This window comes from Gambusia affinis, linkage group LG06 (genome assembly GCF_019740435.1).
Source record: "Gambusia affinis linkage group LG06, SWU_Gaff_1.0, whole genome shotgun sequence".
Classification (NCBI taxonomy): domain Eukaryota; kingdom Metazoa; phylum Chordata; class Actinopteri; order Cyprinodontiformes; family Poeciliidae; genus Gambusia; species Gambusia affinis.
In genome coordinates this window covers 28,961,719-28,988,129 of record NC_057873.1, presented here as the reverse complement: position 1 = coordinate 28,988,129, position 26,411 = coordinate 28,961,719, and the positions used below count along the sequence as shown (strand labels likewise).

The 26,411-nt window shown below is 37.8% G+C and overlaps 1 protein-coding gene across 2 annotated transcripts; it reads left to right on the top strand.

Annotated features, from left to right (window-relative positions):
* Positions 1-567: 567 nt before the first annotated feature.
* LOC122832095 (alpha-2-macroglobulin-like) lies at positions 568-26,411 on the top strand. Of its 2 annotated transcripts, XM_044118496.1 has the most exons (37): positions 568-701; positions 1,952-2,066; positions 2,181-2,361; positions 3,276-3,432; positions 3,947-3,999; positions 4,831-4,851; positions 5,377-5,542; positions 5,643-5,715; positions 6,157-6,271; positions 6,578-6,692; positions 6,783-6,892; positions 6,997-7,164; positions 8,079-8,297; positions 9,110-9,173; positions 9,313-9,458; positions 9,826-9,975; positions 11,413-11,532; positions 13,033-13,099; positions 13,214-13,373; positions 17,171-17,396; positions 17,791-17,917; positions 18,025-18,146; positions 18,287-18,338; positions 18,560-18,643; positions 19,050-19,217; positions 19,351-19,426; positions 19,778-19,934; positions 21,056-21,130; positions 21,519-21,681; positions 21,770-21,945; positions 22,634-22,846; positions 23,076-23,200; positions 23,891-23,981; positions 24,075-24,143; positions 24,226-24,331; positions 24,406-24,443; positions 25,817-26,411. In XM_044118496.1, the coding sequence occupies exons 2-37, from the start codon at positions 1,981-1,983 to the stop codon at positions 25,826-25,828; spliced, it is 4,251 nt and encodes a 1,416-aa protein (XP_043974431.1). In that variant the 5' UTR covers positions 568-701; positions 1,952-1,980; the 3' UTR covers positions 25,829-26,411. The 2 variants fall into 2 exon arrangements, with proteins under 2 accessions (XP_043974431.1, XP_043974432.1); XM_044118497.1 differs by lacking the exon at positions 568-701 and having other exon boundaries at positions 852-2,066.

Here is a 26,411-nt window from a genome sequence, read left to right as displayed (position 1 = left end):
GAGGAGATTTAACACACTGACTGAGTCTCTGCCACTCATCTTGCATAGGAAATCCATGGAGTCGAATGCTCCTGTCATGAAAAAATTACAATAAGGTCACATCTTATTGACCTTATTGTCAATAAGGTCAATAAGGTCCTTATTGACAAAAATAAGGACCTTATTTGCATAAATGCATTTCAGAAATGCTATCTGAAATGCATTTCAGATAGCATTTCATGTTATCTGAAATGCTTATGAACTCTCACCAAAAGAACTATTTGGGTTACATGTAGAAGGTTGTAAGTTGTTTTCTACAGCTGCATCAGAACCAGACTGTCTCGCCCCTTGTTTTAAATCTTTATCCTTGGTATAAAACTCATGTGTTGTTTGTGCCTGGGAGAGCTGACAGAGGTTTTCATCCAGACCTGCTTCATTATTGATTGTTCTACAAGCTCTCTGTATTGTGCAAAATATATGAATAAACCTGATTAAGTGATTTCACCTGAACAGTGCTCGGAAATAGTTTTTTTCCACGATAATTTGGTGCTGTGACCCAGATCCCTCCACTGGACATCTGAGGACGTCGACAAACAGCGTTTGACCAACCTGGACTAAATTCCAGCCTCATAACCTCGTTTATCATTTGGAGAGAAGAGGGCTGTTGGTCGGCTCCACGGCTCCAGCGCTGGGATCAACGAACTCAAAACCACTGTTATCAGGTGGGATACTCACTCAGGCTAACAAATTAATTTTACAAATTCTAAATTATTAAATCTAAAATAGTAAAGGATTTTATAAACTTTTCACCCTGGGAAATAGAGATTGGCCTGTTAAGAGAAAATGTTGGGTTAAAATCCCACGGGAAAATAAATAAAAATAAAAACTAAAAAAAAAAAACGTATATAAAATAAACAAAAATAATAAAAACATAAGTGGGGGGTGAATGTCCCCTCGACAGCTGGTTTTCAGGCCGAGCGAATAATAAAGGGAACCACGGGTTTCTAGGCTGTAGGTCCTAATGAAAGTCCTTATCGGTGAATAAGGCAGGTCTTTTCTTGAGTTTTGGTTTTAAATTAGGGGAACTAAACCTTTAGAGAATCCTAAAGACCTTTATCGGAAGTAAAGGCCCCTCTTAAAGGAGTAAGAGGCAGAGCTACCACAAAGCTGATTTGTTGGATTCTGTGAAGACGTTTGCAGTCTGAAAAGGAGATCCCACCCAATTCAGGAAGAATGGGTCTACGTGGTTCCAGCTTTTCATCCAGACTTGCTTCATTACTGATTGTCTCTGAGCTCTCTGTGTTGTGCACAATATAAGAATAAACCTGATTAAGTGATTTCACCTGAACAGTGCTTGGAAATATTTTTTTTTCTACGACAATCCATAGATTTCTTATGGAGCGTCGTTTTGAGTTGCCAAGTGCCAGTCTCAAAATCTTTATGAGTAGAAAATGAGCGAAACTACCAATAAGTCAGTGTTTTACATGTTTTCTTTTTCCATGTTTTTGTGATCCATTAGGGTTACTGTGTTCATATTCACACAAGGGGGGAAAGTCTCTGTTTGTTGTGAAGAGGTCAGGGTCTGTTTGCATGACAAAGTCAAACATTTTACACACTGTATTGTGCAGTTGTGTAAAATCACCCATGACTTTGATACCAGACCATGGAGCAGTATTGACGTGATTCTGATTGTTTATTCCATTGTTGAACTTTGACCTCTCAGTGGTGGGTAAACACAGAAAAAGTAGCAGGATATTCATCAGATCAAACTGTTAGAAAACTTTGGTCTCCAATCTAAATTTCAGTTCGAGAGACTTTTTCATTTTACATTTAATAGATCCACATTCATTCAAGTGCAGAGATGAAAGGCAATCAAAGGGTGTAGGTGGAGCCTGAGTGGGTGAAACTCACCCACTCACCTTGAGTCAGAGTGGGTGAGTGATGGAGAGTGGGGGGCCTCTGTCATCTGCAGACTGAATCTGAGGACATTCACAGACAGTCATGGATCATCCATGGACCCAGATGTGGAAATGGACTCTGTGTGTCCTCTTGTGTGGGACGTCTGTGGGCCGAGGATCAGCTACTCCGTGAGTCTTCCTGCATTTTGAAACAATAATGCGTTGACGTTATTGAACCATTTTCAAATTCCGTCAAAGTCTGATTACTTAATGCAGTGGCTGCGTGTGTGAATCTGTCTGTAGACATTACATGGTGGCCATTCCTGCTGTTCTTGAGTCTGGAGCAGAGACTAAATTCTGTGCCAGTCTCCTGCAGCCCAATGAGTCTCTGCTCATGACGGTCACTCTGGGATCGCAGCACAGCAACATAACTCTGCTGGAGAAAACATCCAGCACAGAATTCAATGAGTGCTTCCAGTTTCAGGTCAGCTCCCAGCAACGCTTTTTATTCACGTGCTTGTATTTAAACGTGTCAGTGTCTTGAATCCTCACTTGATGGCAAACTATCAAGAAACATATCTTTCTTAATTTTTTACAAGATCTTTTAAAAAAAATTAAAAATTTAAAAATCACCTTGGTGCTAAACACAACAATCCAGTCTTCTTTTTCCTCTCTCTTAAAGGGCCAGTACATTGCACTTTTTGTCGACACCCAGTGTGGATAGACATAAAAAAACCCATAAAGCATAATTGAAATGCATACAATATTGCAACCTAATTCACTCAGCGCATAACAGGTTTACATAAGCGTCAACGCAGATTTCTTTATTTTTAACAAATGTTGTTGGTATTTTTTATTTTTATTTTTTTACAAAGAAAAGAGTGATGGTGTTAACAGATATCATATACACAATTGAAACCATATATTGATATACTGTACATCTTTTTTTCACAGTCTGAAGTTGAATCAGCCCAAACTCCTGTTGCTGTAGGCCGGTCAGAATCACAAAATGATTTAGATTTGCCTAATTCCAGGGAATATTGTTTTAGTGATTTCTTTTCTTTTTTTTTTTTTTGTAACCTCCATCAAATTGAGAAATTTACGTATATTTGGTCAGCATCAGAGTTAAATGTTTTTTTTAAACTATATAACTTAGATAACATTTTTTGGGTTTCCTTCCACAAGCTTCTCAAAATAGTTTTTTGGAGTTCTGGCCCATTTCCTCCTGGCCTTTAGCAAACCGAAATAACTTTGATAACTAACTCACCTCAAAAAACCAAAAAGTTTTATCTGAGCTAACTTTATAGAGAAAGAAAACCGTGTTTATTTTTAAATTATCTGTATGTAAATGTCTGGTTTTAATTCTTTAATTCTGGTTTAAATATTCTTCTGCTACAGGTTCCTTTAGTGCAAAACGAAGATGTGCAAATGTTTGAGGTGCAAGTGCGAGGTGACACGTTTTCCTCAGAACAAGCCAGGAAAGTCATGATCAAAGCCTATAAACCAAGAATCTTCATCCAGACAGACAAACCAATCTACCTCCCCGGACAAACAGGTAACTAAAAACTGCTGATTGGTGCTCTGAAGATTTCTTTTTTTCAGATTTCTTCTGCAGTAATTATGGAGTGTTCAGTGTTCAAAACCGTGCACAACAAATTCCAACATATCATTTATTCAACAAACACCAAGCCAAAACAGAAAAGCTAGTGAAAAAAAATTGTTCCAACCCCAAATTCCAAAGTACAAAACAAAATATCTGAAACCATAAAATTTAAGGAGTACTTTCTTTTCAACTCCAATGTACTCTGAGGTTTGAACAGATGAAGTCAAATGTCATCTGCGTATGGTTCGATTCATATAATCTTTGGATTTCAGCCCTGAACGTGTTGTTAGATACGGATCACAGAATCTCTTAATACTGTTGTTCCGATGGAAACCCAGGAGACTAGAGTTCACATGTGAGGCAGTTAGCATGTTTTCTGAGTGGAAGAAAAAAGTTGGGTTGAATCAACATCTTGAGAGAGCATTTAGGATTGTGTTAGCCGAAACACTCATCAGTTTTCCTTCAGTGCATTTCAGAGTTGTCTCACTGGACTCCAAGCTGAGATCTGCCAGCATGTTGGTGAGTTCTCCTTACTGATGGTGAATGTATTATGTGCTCCAGTTCACTAACGTCTTGCACACACCAGCCGGTGATCTTTGACCAACATCGGACCATGGTCAGCAGGCATTTCCTATTTAGAAGTCACCCTCAGTCTAAAAGAAGTTTGGGATTTTAATTTGTTCTTGAGAGAATAGAAAACATGTGTGTGTTCAGGGTGAATTCTCTTTCCCATTGTCTTAATGTTGTGGTATCTGATAGAATCCTGCGAATCATTATATTTCAAGATCTCAGTAAGATATCTACAATATGAGCCTTTATGTTTGGAATTTCCCACGAGGAAAAAGTATGGAAGCTTGAAGGTGCCTGAAAGCAGCTGGCTATGGGTTGAGTGATGAGGGCAAACATGGGAAGCCAAACTTTCATGGAAACTCTTGTATTGGCTCTGATTTTTATTACAAAAAAATGCTAACGTTTTTTAATATTCGATGTACAGTACAGACCAAAAGTTTGGACACACCTTCTAATTGAATTCAATTAGAAAGTGTGTCCAAACTTTTGGTCTGTACTGTACACCTAATAGGTAAAGGTTAGATCACACAGACAGACATTTCACATTTCGGCGCTTTTCTTGTCTTCTGTCATGGAATCTGGTTGGTTTGTCACACTTTACTTTTATTTCTAATTGGAAATTGGAAGTTTAATCTTCCACACAATGACAAAATTATTTTACTATTTAAACATTTGCTTAAATGAAAAGATGGCTTTTTGATGTAAAAGAAAACAAACAACCAAAAAAAAACAAAAAAAACAATTCTTCTGTTCAAATCATCACTTTCCTTTCTTTTACAGTACAACATCATTCAACTAGAGGTAAGAAAATATGAGTAAACCTCTCTGCATGTCTTGTTAGTTTTAGCATTCTGAGCTAAACTTCACATAAAACAACGGAAATTAAGAAGCGCAAATATTTGGGGACAACTAAAAATGAGTCATATATTCATATCTTATAGTTAGTCAGCAATGTTTGGTTTCTCTGAGCTAAATTTCCACAGGCAGCTTTTGAAAGCTGCTTTGTGCTAAACGGCCTTTAAAGGGCTTTCTTTGATGAAAATAAATTTACTCTTAACATGTTTTTTTTTGTTGTTGTTTGTACTGTAATTGCAGCTAAAATTGTAGGTCTGGTTGCTTTATAAGCAATTAACCATTAACAATAAAATCAGGCAAATTGAAATGAAGAAAATAAATTTGCTACAGCGTGATTAAAACTAAAGAAGAGTCTAAGACTAAAGATGGGTGCATATCCAAATCTTATCCTGGTCATCCACTGCATAGCAAAAACAATTTTACTACTTTTCTTCTTTTTGCTGCATGTTTCCGATTTGCTTTACTGAACAGGATTCTAGGAGAAACAGGATTGGACAGTGGCTGAATGAAACATCCAATAGTAGAATATTGCAGCTGTCCTACTCGCTGAACTCTGAGGCCCATGAAGGATTATACAAGATCACTGTGCAAACGGGTGAAGACAAGAAATTTCTTCGCTTCGAGGTGGAGAAATACGGTAAGTTAGCCCTGTTTTTATAGGTCAGTCATTCATTATTCCTATACTTGTGTATGGAAAATGAAGCAAAATAGAAATTTGTTATTTTTGTTGTTTCTAGTTTTACCCAAATTTGATGTAACGATGCACATGAATGTCTGGAAAGGAAAGTTAGATGCTCGAGTTTGTGCGCAGTGAGTAAAAACTTTTACAGTGAGTAATTGAGTTATACAATGAGTTATTTGTACTTTTTATTACAAATAAAAAGTACTTTTTATTTGTAATAAAGTACAAATAGAAAGTACTTTATTTGATACTTTTTATTGCAAAGTTGCTCTAGAAGTTGCTTTAAACTTTGCATTATTTTGAAGATAATGATACTTTAATGCAAAGTTGGCACTTTTACTGGACTTTCAATGTAACTTTTAGAGCAATTTCATTATTTGCCAAATGACACTTCATAACAACATAGTCATAGATATTCATAAAAGCTCCTTCATGTTCATGACAGGTGTTATGTCATATTTATGACCGTCAGTCTTATTCACACCCCGTCAAATAAAGTGTTACCAGGTTTTTTTCTTGACAAATGACAGATTTCAGTCTTTGATTGTTTTTTTCTACATTGAATGAAGGTACACATACAGACAGCCTGTCCCAGCAAGTATTACACTGAAGGTGTGCCGACCTCCAGATGAACAATTTTATAGAAGGTCACTAAGTCCCCTCTGTGAAACAAAGACAAAACAGGTACGGTGGTAAATAAAATGATCCTGTGAGGACACAATAACAAAAAAAACCCAAAAACTGACTCCCAACTTATACGGTTGCAGCACAACGATGTAGAGTTGTGCATATATTGTTCACTTAAACTGCTTTGATACCAGTTGGATGAAAGAGTGAAAATGGTGAAATGGTGAAAATGACCATTAAGTGATTATTTGGTTGGTAATTCCATCAAACCCAGATGGAAGAACATGTGCCAAAATCTACAATGAGAGATATTTATGTGCTTTCTTTTACTACATATTCACTTACCTTCTGTTCACTTTCCAGACAGACATGAAAGGCTGCGGAACATTTCACTTTAATAAATCCGTCTTTCACCTCAATCAACATTTACTGAACAATGTTCTGTATCTCAATGCTGCAGTGGAAGAGGACGGGACAGGTCATTTTAATATTTCTTTGCTAAAAAATTGTTTTTTTTTGTTCATACTTACATTTTAAACTACTTAATATTATGAACTCATGAACCCAGGTATTTCTCATACTCTGGAGAAGATGATAAATCTTGTAACGTTTTATGGAAAGCTGTCTTTTTTGGATGCTCCGAAGTTGTATGAGAAAGGGTCGAATGTGGAAGGAAAAGTAAGTGGAACACATGCTGTTTAGTTTTTCAACATTTGCCAAAGCAATTTACATAATGAGTATTATCAAATATGCTACATTTCTGTTCGTTTCTGTACCAACAGGTCAAAGCAGTTGATTATGATGACAGACCCTTTCCTCACTTGAAACTGCTTCTGTTTAAGGAGGATAGAAATAGTCGACAGTTGCTGCAGAACCTCACCACTGACAGTAATGGTGTCGCTGCATTCTCAATAAGCACTGATAAACTTAAAGGGCAAATCAAGCTTTCGGTAAGTAAAACATATCACCTCTAAAACTGTTGATGTGGAGACATTTGTCTGACTCTTGGTGGCTGTGAGATGAAGGATGACCTGTTCTAACCTCTTGTTGAAACACCCACCTCCCTGTTCATCATAACGTGATAGCAAAGCTGTGCAGTACCCTTTTTAATGTTTCATCTGCCAGATATAGCAAAGCAGTCCTGACGTTTGCAATTAGATATTGCACGTAGCATACAGTGGATATAGAAAGACTCCAAAACTCAGTTCAAACAATGAAACTTAACAGTGAGACTAAGATAAAACACTTCCAAACCTTATTATCCTCTAATGTGGCATTTATTGACAGTTGCCTCAAGTTGAGTTTGTATCTGGGAGAGGTGGAATAATTAAGAAAATAAAGAAATAATCGGCCTGTGTGCTTTTTTGTCCTGTAGTTCAAAACTGGCAGAAGAAACAATACTCAGTAATATAAAGTACCACATCCTTAGCATATCTATCCTAACAGCTTATTTCAGCAACGAGATCATTCAAAGTTCTTTACCACAGAGTCCAACCCAGAGTCTGGTTGCTTTAATAATGTTCCACTTGACCACATAGTCAAGTGGAACACATGGACGACATTCTTTCCATTTCTGCAAGAATGAGGGGGTACAGACAATGAATGGATGAACTTTGGTACTCTCTTTGTGAAGCACTTTGTGATTTTTATCTGTTAAAGAATCTCAATGAATAAAACTTATTACTAATTTGTAAACAAACACTTGCGATGGCGAAGCCGTGGCCGGTAAACCAAATCTCCCTCACATCTGCCAGTGGTCACTTCTTTAGCACTGATGCATTGACTTTTCTAAAAGTCGCACTTTGGAACTAAAGTTTGTGTCGATTATATTCATGTTGTATTATGTTCATCTGTCAACAATTAGTTACGTCATGGAGTGGAGTCATTTGATGATGGAATTCCTTCCCTTGTGGAAGAAGAACTGACTTTGTCCGAGTTTCTACCTCCTTCTCCTGACACCAAAACAAGCAGCTCTCTGGAACTAAAGAAGAATTTGTGTCTCCCATGTGACCAAGAGAGCGAAGTCACTGTGAAGTACACCATAGTAGGGGAAGCCCAGGGAACAGTGGATGTGTTCTACCTGGTAAGTACCCTGCAGGCCATCGGTATGTTTTATGAAAGTCTCACGGAATAAAATCACTTGAAATACATTTATTTCAATAAAAACATTACTAAATTGTCATGTGAAATCAATAGATAAAAAAAATAAATCAAGATCTAGTATTAAAGGTCCACTATTTTGCTTCAATGAACAAGCAACAGGACATGTATGTTGGCTATGCAAAACATGTTCATTACATTTAATACACAAAATCATTCTAAGATATTGAGATTTCACCCGATCAGTTCTGCATTAAGGAATGCGCCGTTATAGGTCTATGTCATAGTTATGCAAATGAGCTGCTGCTGCTTGCCACACCCTCCTAACTCAGTGTTTACATTATGAGCATTTTATGACCCATGAAAACGGCTACAGTGGTACAACCGTACGTCTTTGAGCCAGAAGCAGAAGAAGCGGAGTCTCCAGAACGACCATCAAGTCACGAACCACTGAAGGGTTGAACGCTGCGGAGCTGACGCACATTTATATTGTTATTAATTCTCCGATGATTCTGCTTTGGTTCAGGGCGGTATGCCATGATGTGAAGTCCAGCAGCTGACATCAGCACAATAATTCAGCACAAAGGCTGTTTTTTTTTCTGTTTTTTTTTTAGTTGTGCCAACTCAAGATTGTAATAGTAGATCATTTCTCACCAAAGCAAGTTGATAAATGATTTTAAACACACTAAACATTTTTGTACCACATTCAAATTTCTAAAAAAAAAAAAACAAAAAAAAAACAAACAAAAATAAACTGTATAGCATCTTAATGCTGTTTCCTCTCCAACTGGGCAGGTCCTATCCAGAGGAGCCATCGTCATGCAAGGAAAAAAACAAATCGTTTTGCAAGATAAGTCAGGTTTGTAATGACGTGTTCAGATATTTATATTACTACTGCACCCTTAAAGTCACTTTGAAGATGAAATTCTTAGTGTTTTATTTTTGTCTTAGTGATGTATGGCATGCCAAAGGTTCTGATAACTGGTTTGACTTTTCAGTGAATGATGGTGAAGTGTCCTTCAGCCTGACGGTGTCTGCAGACATGGCTCCAGAAGTCCAGGTCGTGGCGTACGCTGCTCTACCCAGTGAGGCTGTGATTGCTCACAGTTCTGTCTTCACAACCGAGAAATGCTTCAGCAACAAGGTCAGTTCAGGAAAACGACTTGGTGGAATCAACCTTCGATAGGTTTGTTCCAGAGAGCAATCTTTTGTAGTTATATGTTGTGGGGTGACAACATCAGACGCCGCAACTTTGAAGAAAAAAAAAAAAAAAGAAAAAGAAAAGAAACAGCTAAGCTAATAAAGGCACCAAGTTCTGTTCGAGTTTTGTCAAGATAGACTGAAGCCAATGAGTGCAGTCTTCCTCCAATATGTTCTTGAAAGATGGGGACAACCTGGTTGTTTAAAAAAAAAAAAAGCAGATTCCGATAGAAACTTTTACAACCCGTAGTAAATTGCTGTGGAATACCACTAAGTTTAGAAGTATGATGTGTGTTCTCTGTTTGCACCAGGTCTCTCTGGAGTTTTCTCCGTCTCCAGCCGTTCCAGCAAAAGAAATCAAGCTGCAGCTGACGGCTCAGCCTAACTCTGTGTGTGGCGTCAGCGCCATCGATCAGAGTGTCCTCATCAAGAAGCCTGGACACACTCTGGATGCAGACAAGGTAACGTCTCAACAACTGACTCCAACCCAACACATCCAGCTTTTAATTCACCCTGAGAAGATCAAACCTTAGGTACCAGCGGCTTTAGCTCTTGTTTTTAATTTTAGAGTGCCTCTGTAAATAAAGTTACTAATCCATATTCAGCGCTGAATTTTTGGGTTTCATTTTAAGTTTCTATTTTGATCTTTTTGATCCTTAATGTTTGCTTTCTTAGATCTTAGTTCCTGAATTCATTATTACTCAATACATCTTGCCATATTCATGTCATTACTATTCCTGTAAGTGTCTTGCCATACTAGTTCATTCCTCTGTATGTAGTTGATTTTAATTTTTTTTTAATCAGTGTTAGCTTTCTCTCATTGGTTAGTTGTCAATTTCTTCTTCTTCAATGTGTTTATTGGTGATTGGAAAACAACAGACTGGTGTGTTACTGTCACGGACTGGTTTGGGGTGTGAATGAGAACGTCCATCCATCCATCCATTTTCTTTACACCCTTTTTCCCTAAATGGGGTCGGGAGCGTTGCTGGTGCCTATCTCCAGCTGCGTCCCGGGCGAGAGGCGGGGTTCACCCTGGACAGGTCGCCAGTCTGTCGCAGGGCAACACAAAGACATACTAGACAAACAACCATGCACACACACACTCACACCTAGGGAGAATTTAGAGAAACCAATTAATGCACAGGGAGAACATGCACACTCCATGCAGAAAGAAACCATGCAGAAAGATCCCCGGCCGGTAATCGAACCCAGGACCTTCTTGCTACAAGGCAACAGCTCTACCAACTGCGCCACTGTGCAGCCCTGGATGAGAACGTCATTCAAGGATTATCTTCTGTTATATAACTGTGTTAATTTACTAAATGTTAATCAATACTTTTAATTCTAATTTTGTATTTTTAAGAAAATCAGCCAAATGTAGTTCAACTTTAATTCCGTTTAAGTTTTGAATTAATTGTTTTGATGAATTGTTGTTTCCGTTAACTCCATAGTGAGCTAGCACCTACAAAAAGATAACCAAATGTACTTTCTCTATAACTTCCTTCACTTGTTATTCATATTTCTCCAGTCTACCGGTTTGCCTTCTCTTCCTTTTTTTATGGCGGTTGGAAAGCAACATATTGTTGTGCATTACCGCCATCTACTGGAGTGGAGTGTGGACCTGGATGCTAAATCTAAACTACCCCTCCCCCAAAACAAACAACAAACAAAATAATAATAATAATAATAATAATAATAATAATAATAATAATAATAATAATAATAATAATAATAATAATAATGTTTGTAATCCACCATCTTTTCAAAAATTGTATTTAAATTAAAATCTTTTTGTCCCTAGATGACATCTGTGATTGCATCCTTAGCAAAAACATCATAACATAAAAACACACAGTTCTATCTGTCTGCAGGTTTTCAACCATAATTTTCTTTTTCAGATATTTAACTTGCTTCCAGTCCAGAATGTACTGACTGTACCGTCTAGCGTGGAAGACCAAACAGTCTGTTCATTTGGTCTACCAGGACAAGGGAGAGAAGAGGCCAACAGAGTTTTTCTGGTATTTTAAAAAAAAAATTATTTTATGTACTGAACATTAGTAAAACGACATCAAAATGCCTATAAAATGTTTACCCCACTTCAGATTTCTTCAGTTTTTTGCTTAAAAAATAAATAAATAAATAAATAAATAAATAAATAAATAAATAAATAAATAAATAAATAAAGCATTTTTACAAAATGTAGTTTTCAAATGAAATTATATTAAGAAAATAAATTGTCTGCCAAGTCTGGGCTTACTAGTAAATCTCAAATTGGAATATTTTTATTTCATTTTTTTATTTTTTAAATTCATGCAAGTCATCACAAATATGTGCGTAAACCTTCGCCAAAATTCCACTAATGTTAAAAATGAAAATTTTTGTACAATTGCGGGGTTTCCATTAAAAGAGAAATACAACTGAAATCAGGCCAGTAAGTTGGTCACACAGTGTCACTAAAAAACATTCCACGCCATCCTCCTTCCACTTCCTGTTGTCTTCTTTCTCTTTTCTGCCAGTAAGAACATCCAGTTGTTGACGCTTGTGATGCAAAAAGAGTTTTCATTGCAGTTTTTTTTAAAGTCACCATTCCTGATGCAGCTGAAAAACCATGTAATCCGAGCTCAAACGTTTCATCAAAATATTTTTTTTATTCTTTCTTTAGTTTCCATGTTCCCATTAAGTTCTGAGTGCCTGTCCCCATGAATGCATCAGAGAGCAAATTATTAAAAGTTCCTTAGAAAATTGTTTAGGAAACTCTAAATGTTTGTGGGGAAAGTTGCAGAATTGTGACGCGGGCTATTGCATAATGGTTAACGAATAAATACTTTTTAAAAGAAATTTATCCTATATTTTTAATTGTTCAAGTAACATGTTTTAAATTGCTGAGAAATGATTGGATAATCATACTCAAATTAAGATTCAAGTGAAAATTTATTAGCTCTGTTTTGTTTGAGATGCTGACATATTTTATTTTGGGCTTGCTGAATCTGTTTGCTTTTATGTGTAACGGAAACAACTTTTTTTTTTATGGCTTGCAGTAAAGCAAAATCTATTATGTATGCAGTACCTAAATTGCCAGTTTGTTCTCTGAACAATGAAAAATTGTTAGTAAGAATTAGCCTTATGTTTTGTAAGTTTTATCTGGTTAGCTTTTACAATGAAAACCATTTCAGGCTCAACCTCTCAGGTTCGCGGTATAAAGAGCTTTTTATAGGGAAAACTTTGTTTTCTTTTAAGTAATAATTAATTTCCTATTGAGCTAAGTTGAACTGACTAGCAATTTTCTTTAAAGAACAAAAATCATCACTTAAAAACTGCATTTTGAATTTGCTCAGGTTATCATCACATATGAAACACTTTTTGGTGATGTCAAACATTTAAGTTCGACAAAAAGAAAAAGCAAAACTGAACAAATCTGTCAGGGGTCAAATTTTCATAGCATTATATAATTATCTGCCTTTTAAATAGAAAAATTGAGGCCATATAACTGACACTTTATTTTTGTCTGCATTATACAGAACATGGGACTGAAAATGGCAACAAACTTGGTTATCCAAAATCCTTCATGCCTGTTCGGGCCAAATGGTTGTTTTTCTTCTTTTTGTCAAGTAACAAAAAGTACCTGAATATTTAATTAAATTAAGCTTCTTTGTCATTGTAATGTTTTCTGTTTTTTTTTTTTTTTTTTTTTTTTTTAAGGAGCTTTGCGCAATGTGCCATATGATTGGAATCCACTGGATTCCTCTAAGAGAGGCAGACTGAGATTCAATCCATCAGATGGTTCTCCCATCCCTCCTCCAGTACAGACCGTTCGCACATTCTTCCCTGAGACATGGATTTGGGATCTGGTGGAAGTTGGGTGAGTTTCTGTTTTGAATACAGTGAAATAATTTCCTAACTGAAATAAAGCATTTCTGCCTTCCACTTATCTAAGACCAGGAGTGACACATCTGGATAGGAAACCCTGAAATCATGCTACCCTACAACACTCTGTTAGGATGGCACTAGTGATGTTACGTGATGTGCCGAGGCTTCGAGGCGTGTGTCGAGTAATGGAGGGGGCGTTTCCGTAAAGCGCGTATTGAGGCTTGCTTCATTTAGGGGAGGAGCCGAAAACGATGACGTCCGAAGCCTCGCTGCCCGGCTGTACCACGTGACTGCTTCGGGAAGTGGCTCAGATTTTGGCGCGGGGTTTAGAAACCCCACAGGCTTCGTTCAAAATGTGGGTTGTTGTAGGCGAGTTGCGGTCAGTTGAGAGAGTGGATAGAGTTTTGATAGTTTGGATTGTGGTTATTTAGTTTGAGACAGGTAGGGAGAATATATATATATATATATATATATATATATATATATATATATATATATATATATAAACACATATAAACACTACAACTTCCCCACCCAATAGGGCAGTTTTACTTGGAAGTCATAGGAAAGCACGGGCCGCCGCACGTCGTCCACAACTCCTCGTCCTCTGAGAGAGAGAGAGACAGAAACAGAGACAGAGAGACGCAGATACAGAAAGAGGGAGAGAAAAAAGACACAGGCAAAGAGAGAGAGAAAGATATATAGATCTAGAGATAGAGAGAAACAGAAAAATAAAAAATAGATATTTACAGAGAGAAAGAGATAGATACATAAAGACAGAAAAAGAGAGAGAAAGAGAGAAAAAACAGAGACAAAGAGAGAGGGAGAGAGAGATAGAGATAGAGAGAAAAAATATATATATATACAGAGAGAGAGGGAGACACAGAGAAAGGAAAAAAGAGAAAATCCTATCCTGTCCCACAGCTATCCTATTTTTAATTTTAATTTTAATTCTAATATTAAGGATACGTGAGTTTTCACCACTTGATTTAACTTGAGTTACCTTGAACTCCAATACCATCATCACACACATCATAAGCAGATTTGCCCTGGAATAAGCAAGGTATTGATCTAAATTAATTTTTTCCCCCTTCCCCCTTTATTTATTTTTCTGGGATTAATATTTAATGTTTTTAGACTTTATTATTTCAGGACTTATAATTGGGTTATTTATTTAATTTGAGCTTTTTACTAATAATCTCACTATTATAAATAGGATTGGTTAGTTAGTTTTAAAGTTCTTAATTTTTATATTAGGATTTTTAAGATAGCTGTGGGACAGGATAGGATTTTTTTGTATATATATTTCTCTCTATCTCTATCTCTATATATCTCTTTCTCTCTCTCTTTGTCTCTTTTTTTCTTCACCTTTTGTGAAGTCATTCCCAAGAGCTATAATAGACAAAAATTCAATTCATCACACGTGTTAAGATACAGTTGGTTGTGATTATACACCTGGCCAGTAGGTGGTTTCGTTTGCACATGAAGCCTCAAGAAATGAACCCTTTCTCGAACCAGTTGGCTCAAGTGGTTCAATGCCTCATGAGGCTTCATCTCACCATCACTAGATGGCACTTAGCGGCTGGTTTACAGAGGAGTCTTGAGGCAGAGAAATAGTGCAGACCAACCAGGCGTTTATTCTCCAACATTTAACACACAGTTAATCCTGTTTACAATGGCCATGGGTCTCAGCAGCAGCCACACCTACTAACCTGCAATGTGGCCAACATGCAGGTTTTTATAGTCCCTGGGTGCTGCAATTAACAACCCCACCAAGAAACAGGGTAGGACAAAATACCTATACCCAAACAATCTTGACAAACAACTAAATCTTCAACATAATAATAACACTCTTCATTTTTAAGCAGCCATTTCATTTCTAAAATACCTTTCTATAAATATAAATCCAATCATTAAACTTCTAAAATGTATAGTTCCATCGCTCCCCCTCTTCCATCTGCATTTGGTCTCTTCCGGAACCTTTATAAGGTGTTCAGGCCCCTGGGGAATCTTTTAGCCTGAACACCCTGCAGAGGAAGAGACGGAGGTAAGCCATATCGACAAACATTTCAGTGTATTTCAGACAGTTACAAAACCCATCCATCTGTTTGTTCTATTTTAACAGGACACCATCAGTTCCAGCTGAGATGCCACTGCATAAAAACACAAACAATAAAATACTTCAATCTGTATTTGTCTCTTATCATTCAACCCCTTTTAAGTGTTTTTATACACGTAATGAAGACCTTAATTACACACTCTTATCTCATTTTGTGGAATTTCAAGATATCCACCATGCCTGAAGGGATATGTCATTCCCAGGGGGTTTCTGGGCGATGCTCTATGGTTTCTTCCCATACTCTGTATTTTTGTTATGGTACTGCTGTAACAAATACATTTCCTACTTTGGGGTTAATAAAAGACAACTCCAAAAACTCCTGGATAAGATACCCAGGAGGCGTCCTGATGTGATGTCTAAGGTGTTCATTTGCTGTCTGCACACATACATGGGGAGAACATACAGCTGCAAGATTTTTTCTCGGCATGCATGGGCCGATACACACACACATAGTATGTCTTTCTATATGCATAGAGCACTGACTTTCCTGGATTTCACTCATTTCTACAGTCCAACACTGACTACCTTAAACCTAACCGTTACCTGTATGTACTGTTGGAGAATTATACTTTCTCCAGTTAGATTCTTAATGTATGAGGTTGAAGAAGAGTCATTGAGTTGATTTAATCATTTATTGTTACCACAGCACTGGTCCATCGTAATGCTACCCTTATGGGCTAACAGAGCAAAATGGCACCTAGCAATAGTTTCTAATTCCTTTTGTTGGCCTCTATCTTTTAATACCCTACAGGGGACGTTTCCTAGTATGTCATTTCCTTTGACTTTAGCTTTGCGCACATGTGATCTGTGTGTGCGTGTGTGTTTATACGGGTATGCAAATAGCTAAAAGAGATAGACGAAACACAGAATTATTTATTTCTAAAAACCTAACCTAAACTCAATTCACACCTTAGTCCTAAATCTATCTCTCACCCCAAAACACCATCTCCTTGTATGAGTAAGGCCTGGCCTTTGGGCCCCATAAGGAGCAGTCAGTACTCACAATGTATTTATTGGAAAAATGTCTGTTACACTCTATCAAATACCAGGCCACACATGCATATACTCCAAATGGTTAAAGGTTATACAGTCAGAGGGTGGGATGTGGTGGTGCAGAGGTTAAGCACAACCCACATATAGAGACCTTAGTCCTCAACGTGGCTGTCGCAGGTTCGGTTCCTGGCCTGGTGACCCTTGCTGCATGTCTTCTCCCTTCACTCATTACCCACTTTCCTGACAATTCCCTATCAAATAGAGGCCACTAGAGCCAATTAAACCTTGAAAAAAAAATAAAAGGTTATACAGTCAGAAATTGCTATTGCAGTAATATAAACTCCCTACTTTGATAATATTTGTAATCTTGATTTAAAGTCAATTAAAACTCTATTTGAGCTATTCTTTTTGTAGAGCAAAACTTTCCTGGCACATAGTTACTCTACATTTACTTATTTTTATGTTACAGTACAGTATACTTCATCCCATTGGAACAGATATGGATCTTCAGATAACAAATATCTAAAGTGTCCAGAGTCAGGTCAAATAAGAACCATTTTATGTGTTGACCAATGGCGATCATCCATATAAAGCATTTATTGGCTGATAATGTCCACATGATAACATAGTGAAATCTCAAAGTATTGAGTTTGGTGTATGTGTATGTGTTGATCCAGGCCTTCTGGAACCAAAGACGTGTCCCTGTCTGTCCCAGACACCATCACCACCTGGGAGACGGAGACTTTCTGTTTGTCCCCTCAGGGTTTCGGTTTGGCTCCTCGTCAGAAGCTCACTGTCTTCCAGCCTTTCTTCCTGGAGCTCACCCTGCCCTACTCCATCATCCGGGGGGAGAACTTTGAGCTGAAGGCCACCGTCTTCAACTACCTGACCAAATGCATCATGGTAAGGGCCAACTTTAAATCAACTAAGTGATTATATCTCCAAATAACATAGTAAATATGATCAGTGGTGAACAGTACAGGAGTACACTGACTGAAATACTCTACTTAAGTACACTTCTTGAATATCTTTGCTTTACTTGAGTATTCAGTTTTTGAGGAACTTAAGACTTTCAAATCCTCTACATTTCTAGAAAGCTTGTTGTTACTCGTTCCTTTTGGCTCAGCGTAGCTTGGTAGTCCGCTGCAGCTGGTTTTCTGTACTGAAAGGCTTTTGGCCACACGTTGCTTCTCACTAGAATGGGAACCAATCACTGCTTGCATCTGGGATTTGGAATCATGTCGTCCTCACTAAGTGTAGCCCAGTGTCAACACCCTAAACTGTATCTCTCCAACAGATGAAAGTGACTGCAGCCCCCTCCTCAGATTACACCCTCACCCCCCTCTCTGGGGATCAGTACACTTCCTGTCTGTGTGCCAACGAGCGGAAGACCCTCAGCTGGTCCATGAATCCCACAGCCTTAGGTGAGGATGAGACTGCTGCTGTCATTGCTGGGGATGTTAAAGAAGGAGCCAATGGCCAGTGACAGGATCTTCTGCTGCCTGGTGAAGAGTGTGTTGGTGTTTTTCAGGCGTTATGAATGTGACTGTGTCTGCCGAAGCTGTTCCGTCTCGCGCTTCCTGTGAGAACAAGATTGTGGAGGTTCCAGAAAGAGGACGCATCGATACAGTGACACGCTCTCTCAGAGTAGAGGTTGGTTTTCTCAATGTAAAAAAAAAAAAAAAAAAGTATTAAAGAAGCATTATATTTTTTTTATTATTTGAATCAATTCAACACATTTTTATCAAAGCAATTGACATCAAATATTTTGTCTGATTTCCTCTCCTCCACAGGCTGAAGGATCTGAGATAGTAAAGACACAGAACTGGCTGCTCTGCCCCAAAGGTCCGTGTGTTTCAAACCAAACACAGACTGATGTGCAATTTAACATCAAGAAGCAAGCACTTCAAAATTGTTCTTGTGTGATTCATTTCATAAAGTTAAAATAAAGGAATAAGCAAGAAAATACATTTTATTTGCAACATTAACAATTGTGTGTTCCTGTTGAATCCCCATCCAATGACCTCATAATATCGATACATTTTATTTTTATTGTCTGTACTCAGGAGAACCATTGACAGAGGAAACAGAGGTTCATCTGCCTGAAAATGTGATTGATGGCTCAGCCCGTGTCACAGTGTCAGTCCTGGGTAAACACATGCTACAAATTCTACTGATAGGTCAAAGGTCAAACATGTTCTGTCAACTGAAACAGACCCTAAACTAAGGTTGAATATTATTGTTGTTTGAATATTATTGTTGCCCCTTTATTGTTGTTAAAGGGGCAGTATTTTGTAAAATTTACTTTATTGATCTCTGCATTGTGTTATAATGTTTTTGTGTTATAATGTTTTTCCGCATCAAAACAAACCTGGAGTATTGCTTTGATTCTTTCATGCATGTTTGAGAAATCCTTTAATCTCCTTGGCGACCAGCCAGCTGTGCAGAACGCTTGGCTGGATCTAGCACCACCTTCATGGTGCAGCTCCTCCTCAGAACTGCTCCTCAATGATAATGGTAACATTTTCTGTAATCTAATCTTGTGTTTTTATGTAGGAGACATCCTTGGGCGCGCTCTTAAGAACCTTGAGGGTCTGCTGTATGGATGTGGAGAACAGAACATGGCTCTTCTGGCCCCCAACATCTACATCCTCCATTATCTTAAAAACACTCAGCAGCTGACCCCAGCCATCAAAGAGAAGGCCGTCAACTTCCTGTCCAGTGGTAGGTTATTCAGTTTTAATGACTGTTATAATCTGACCTTTCTGTGTGTCTGTGGCTGTCCAGAATATGGCGCAGTTCAAACAAACACAAAGAAACGTGTCTAATAATTACTTTTGCTGTTTTTATTTCTAAGGTTACCAAAGACAGCTGAACTACAAGGACAATGAGGGAGCATACAGCACATTCGGCAGAGGACCAGGAAATACCTGGTGAGGATATTCCTATAAATTGTTTTGTGTCTGTGTGGATTAACAGACTAGCTGGGGAAATAGAATATTTCGCAAGACACAATGCCTGTAAAAGCGGCCATTTTCTTTGATAGAAATTTTGATAAAAGATTCCACTTCAGAAGATACAAATGATTGAACTGGGATCATTCATGGAACAGAAACATTCTATATTAGGAAAAAAACGACTATTTTTACAGACAACTTTCATTGCCATCATTGCCCACCTTTTAACCAATCACACAAGTCAGTCATTGGGCCAAAGAAAAAAAAATGGCTGCAATTGTTTCTCATTGTATTCAGTTATGTGCTAAATATATTCGTGTTCCTCAGGCTGACATCGTTTGTACTGAGATCTTTTTTCAAAGCTCAGTCTTTCATCTACATCGATCCAGAAAATATTGAGAAGTCCAGGACTTGGTTGAATCATCAACAACAGCAAAATGGATGTTTCAGAAAATCAGGAAAACTCTTCAACAACAGAATGAAAGTAAGTTCACTCAGTAGCTAATTCAGAGTTTGTACTGTATAGAATTAGAACTGTTTCCTTCACCACATGCTATGCAGACACACTATCTGTACTGAAGATTTACTCACCTCAGCATTCCAAATGTTTGAACTGATGGTACCTGATCTACTTATTAGTTCATTAGTTAACTGACCGGTTAGATGCACTGTAGATAGTCAGACAACTTCATGTTCTAAATATGTCTGACAAATAATTTTTCAGTTATTTTTTTTATTTTTTTTATCAAGAAGTAAATTCTACTTCAGTGGTGGTGAGACAAAGTTAAAGTTATTGTTAGCTAACATTTTAAATGTTCAGCTAACATATTAAATATAGCCAATATTAAATATTGAATATAGAATTTAATATTCAAATATTGAATAATAAATATTCAATATTTGTAAATAAAAAAAATTAAAGTGAATTACCATGACTTAACACTTTTCCTTATTCTCTCTTTTTCTACCAAAAACTGACAAAGGTCTTCAGTCTCAACTAGCCTTTCTGAGTGTCTGTTTTATTTGTTGTTTCTGTTTTTGTTCATGTATTTTGCATATTTACAATATCTTCCAGTTTGAGTGTTAAATGTTCTTTAGAAATTAAAGTTTATCTATCTTTGACAATGTTTTCTTGCATTATGCCATTACCTGTGTATTACTTGAAAATGGTCCACAAACAACAATATTCTCGCTCATCACAGTAATTTGTGAGACAATTTATCATACAGCAAAGATTTGTTGTGATGACGAGTCATACAACGCTTTTAAAAACTCAACAGGAGTGCTTTGCTTATGGAAAAAAGATGTGCCGAGACTTGATGTTCCACATAGTACCCTTCATTTCATCGCATTTAGATGAAGCATCATTTTCCAGCACAGCCACATACAGGAAACAGACAATAAGTATTTCACAGACATACATGGTGTTTGTGGAAATACCTTAGACAAGTTTGCACACTTTGGAAGAACTCCTGGTTAACATCGTCTATGGTCCAATAAACTACTAACAGAATGACTAAAATGCTGTAAAAGAGTTTTGCTTTGAATTTGGTTAAACATATTTTTGAAGTACAGGTGAAATGGATGGTGAATTGATCTCCACAGGGTGGCGTGTCGGATGAAGTGACTCTTAGTGCCTACATCACCGCTGCCTTTTTGGAGATGAATATCTCTGCGAATGTAAGTAAATTTGAATAACATACAACAAAATTGAACTTTCAAAACTACTTTGCTAATTAGTATTTAAGCAAAATTCTTCCTGTTCTGTAGATGTTTTGATTGCTCTGTGTCGTGAGCAAAGTTTCCATTGAAAGTCCCTAAAACCATGAAATTTCTCCAGTTTGAACCTATAATGTCCACACAGCCGACAACCAGACGCCGTACGTTTGAGAAAACTTTGTCAGTTTCTCACTATTGTTGCTATAGTCAAATGCACACAATTCAAATTCATCAGCTAAAGCGCAGCCTCTGCAGCACCAATGATTGAAGCACATCTGTGTACAACAGTGACAGCATCATTCTGGCATGACGTATCTGTCAGAGTGATGACGACTTCATTCTGTCAAAGGATCTTGTGGTGGAACGGAGTCTGCTGTGCCTCAAAGAGTCCATCAATGATTTCAGCAACACCTACACTACAGCTCTGCTGGCGTACGTCTTCACACTGGCTGGAGACATGGAGACCAGAGCTCACCTCCTGCAGCACCTCGACTCAGTGGCCATCAAAGACGGTGAGTCGTGTTCCTGGTGGGAATCATAAGAGTTCAACATGACAAATTCATTAATGCTTCCTGTTTGTGAATGTTGTTTTTTTTCTAGGCAGCTCCATCCACTGGTCTCAGACAGCAGCTCCTGTGTCTGTGGAGATCAGCTCTTATGTGCTGCTGGCCAAACTCTCTGCTTCCACCACTGCTGAAGACCTGGTATACGCCTCACGGATTGTTAGATGGCTGACAACCCGACAGAACCAATATGGTGGTTTCTCGTCAACTCAGGTACTGAAGCACTGAAAAATGTGTCTTCCAGTAACATTTTTACCTGCCAATGAAACGTTTTCGTATTACAAAAGCATAGTGTCCTGCTGGTGGACTGCCCTGGTGCACTGACCACTGGGCTCAGAAAGGTTTGTGGGGGAAACCCTCCTATGTTTTTCAAAGAGTATGTAAAGACAAGCAAATAACAGAAACAGGAAGTGATGGATCAAACACCAACTCTTCCCAGAGCGTAGCACCTAATAAAGCCAAAAGGAGAAGATGTTTTACGATATGATTGGATAAGATCCACGTCAAGCGTGTCCTTCAAGAGCTGGTGGACCTTTCTGCAGACTTTTTCTTTGCAGAATAATTCATGTAGACAGAACATTATGTAAGTAAGAGAAGTGTTGAGACTATAGATCCCTACAGGACGTCAGCCCACTGGGAAAATGCCTGGGATGCCAGACTCCTATAGAACTGTTGCTGATGAAGGTTTGGCTCAGTTTTCTGTAATCTGTTGAGCAGGTAGGCATTTTTTAGATTTATTGAAGTCAAATAAGAGAAAACACTAATTTTGTGCTTCGATGATCTTGAAACAGTTTGGTCCTTGAATCATTCGATGAATCGTTTTAGCCCTACTTGCCTATTTCAGTTATTATGTAAACTGACTGTATTAGATTTTTGACACTCCTACATTGAACCTTTGTAGGACACGGTGGTGGCTCTCCAGGCTCTGTCCCTCTACTCCAGTCTGGTGTTCAGTCCTGAAGGTTCCAGCACAGTGACAGTTCAGTCTCCCAGCGGTCCGCTGACCTTTGATGTGACCCCAGACAACAAGCTGTTCTACCAGGAGAAGATGCTGCAGGGTGAGGCAGGAAAGTACAGCCTGGAGGTGAAGGGGACTGGATGTGCCTCAGTTCAGGTCGGTGTTGGTCACTTCCTGCTCAGATTCACCAGGCCCTGCAAAATAATAATACAAATGAAATGTTCAGACAACTTTAGAGAACATGTTTGCTTTTGACATTTCAAAAATGTATCAATAATTTCACTAGTAAGATCACAAATACACTTTTGACTCATCAGCAGGTGCTTACAGGATAACTGGTGCTTCTGCTTGAATAAATAAACAAAACCATATTTATGTTTTTCAGATTTCTCATCAGTTCAACATCCCAATCTTTACTGACGCCACCACACTGAGAGTGAAGGTTGAACCAGAGGCCGACTGCAGTGTCCCTTCTTACAAATCCAGACTGAACCTTCGGCTGCAGTCCCTGTGAGTCACATGTGTCAAACTCAAGGCCCGTGGGCCAAATCCAGCCCCGCATACCTTTTTATAAACACCAAGTGTGCTTAAATATGATGTTGTCAATGAAATCAATGCAGTTTTTATCTGCTTACTGCCAAATCATATCAATCAATCCCTCCAGTTGCATGAGAATTATCGTGGAAATTCACGCAAAAGCAACAAATCCTCACACCTTTTTTTTTTTTTTTTTTTTACACTAATTGGGAGTTTATTGCAGATTTTTGTCAAAGAATTTTCTAAAACTTTCTTATTTATACCAAACAGCTGCCTCAGCTTTAATTTATATCAGATTATAGTCCATAAGCTATACAGTGAGTAATAAAATGTTTCATTTACTGTCATAAATAGGAAGAAATATCACAAGTTTTTCCAAATTAGTACCACAAACACACACACAAAAAAATCACAAAATCCTGGAAGGACTGAAAAGATGTTCAGTAATATTACTTAATTTTAAGAATTCATTGATATTTTAACAATTTGTGAAAAGGTTTTATCAATACATTCTGGCGCAACCGGCCCTTTAAGGGTTTATAAGATCTTGATTGGGCCCACAATGAAAACAAGTTTGAGCCCCCCTGCTGTAAGTCATCAAAAAGCGTCTAATTTTAGAAATAAAACAGTTTCACACTGAAGACGGTTTGTTTGCTGTTTCAGGTACAGTGGAAATGAAAACACCACAAACATGGTGATTGTGGACATCAGAGTTCTGACTGGATTCACTCCAGACTCAGAGTCACTGAAGAAGGTAATGTTTACTACCAGACTGTCAAAGTTTGGGGCTCAGGCGTTGCCATGGTAACAGTAATAAACAGCTAGCCGGATGGGGTCTTTATCACAGCTCAGAGCTGCCCGGTTGGTGGACCATGTGGAACAGAAGGATAATCATGTTTTGATGTATCTACAGGAGGTAAGAGGAGTTCCCAGCAGTAACAGAGGGTGGTGGTCTACACATTTCTAAATCAGGGTCTCATCATTTCTTCTTCCATCAGCTACAGAGAGGGGTCGCCATCAACCACAGCTTAGAGCTCAAACAGGAGCTCCCAGTGCAGAACTTGAAGCCAGCTGTGATCAAGATCTATGACTACTACCAGCCCAGTAAAGCCTGATTCCTTTACACAACTGAGTCTGATGGGATTCTCCTTTAATTTATTATTTTTCCTGTCTGACAGGTGACCAAGCTGAGACCGAGTACAGCTACCCTTGTGCTGTAGGTAACATTGTTTCACTCTCATAGAAAAATGGCAGCATGCATTTTGCTTCATTTACGAGATTCAGTGGTGAAGACCCTCTCACTAGCTGCATTTCCATCGACCATATCAGTCATTTTGAAAGAAAAAAAATTGTTTAATGGAAACACGGCAATTTCAAAAATACTAGGTTTTTGTTAAAAAGTTTCAACGCTAGCTTTAATTTATGTTCAGTCCTGAAGGTTCCAGCACAGTGACACTTCAGTCTGCCCCCCCAGCATGAGGTGGGGTTTTTGGCTGTATTGAAGCTGGTTTATTTCACAAAGTTGCAATGTAAACGTGTTTTGCCCCATCACATGATAAACAGCCGGTGGTAGCCACTTGTGGAAACCATGAAGAAGGAAACAGGAAGTATTTACAGGATGGTGGCGCAGCATGCTCTTTAGAGACTTATCGCGTGAACAAACTTATTCACATGCAATTTTAATTTAGTTTATTTAATGGACACCTCATGATTACAACATTGTTTCTTTGACACATTTTTTGTGCACATTTGTAATGGCTGCAGCTACAGATGAAGAGGTTTACCCAGGCAACACATTTCACTGAACCACTGGTCTCAGACTATTAGCTTCTGTGACTCCATCCAATTTGTTTTTCTTGGGGTTTTTTTTCCAATCAGTTGGTAGTTGACGATACCCAAGTTACTGAGATACATAATCATCAATTTCACACATTTACCGTGTTAGTTGTGTTTGATCCTTTAGCTGATTATTGGTTTATTGATTTCTGTATTTGGAATGAAGATTAAAACTGCATAGACAAAGGAAACGCACAGAAACCAGGCGCTTTGGAACATCAGTGCAGTGATAGCAAAGTCTGCATCTTAAATGTGATCCCATTAGGTGGAGGTTTATAGATAATAAACTAGATTTATAGATGATAAACCTCTATTTAGAAAGAGAGGCTCCAAAAAAACTTTTAAAGTGACTTACTTATGCTGTAACAGACAGTGGAGCAGCAGAGGAAATTATTTTTGTTTTTATACATCAAGCATTCCTTGGCTCTCTTTACCCTTTAGTATTCTAATAATATTTTACAGTGTTTGGAACCTAATAGCTTCGTTGGAAAATTATTCTGAGCATAAAGCTTAAAGTAAATCAAGGATTTGAGGACAAATTCTATTATTTATATATCATATATTCTCCAAATAAGTGCACATTTTGTTCCAAGTGCAATTTTAAAATAACTCTTAATTTTGTGAAATAGAGAAAATGTTTTCTGACTCCCTTTGCCAAAATAAAAAAAAAATAATAATGTCTAAAAGCCATTTTGTTTCACACCAAATGTAAGTAATAGAGATTTTAACAAATTGTTTTTCATCTATTTGCAGCATGAAGAGTGAGGATCACATGAAGACACTGACGTCAGACCAATGATTTTAGACTTATGCAACTCAATTCATGCAAATATAAATATTGTGTTTAATCAGTTCAGGTATTCTGACAGTCAGAGGAAATGGACACGTTTGGCTCTCTGGGCTTCTCTGTCATCAGGCTTTTTTCCAATGAGTTTAGCTGGTATAAAACTTTAGGCAGGTTGTTAAAACTTGGACTGATTTTCAAAACATTTGGTGGGTTTTTAGAAGGTGTTCATTGGAAAATTCAGTCAAAGCAGTTGCCACTGAGCAGCAGAGAAGCACAAAATGTTTGTGTCCTTGCACTCAGTGAATTTATTTTTAAACATGTAGAATCTGTCTAACGTGATATTGTCATTGATTAGGAGTCAGTAGTTCATCAAATGTCACTATGCAATAGTATTGTAAAAGAGAAATGCCTGTGCAGCTTCATGATTTAAAATGACTTTGTGGCACAAGAAAAATTCTCATTGTGTCATCTCACTATTTCACACAGGGACATGTAGGCTGGATTTCTTTTCTCTGTTGATATAAATAGTACTGTGGTAATAAACACCATTTAGAAACTGGA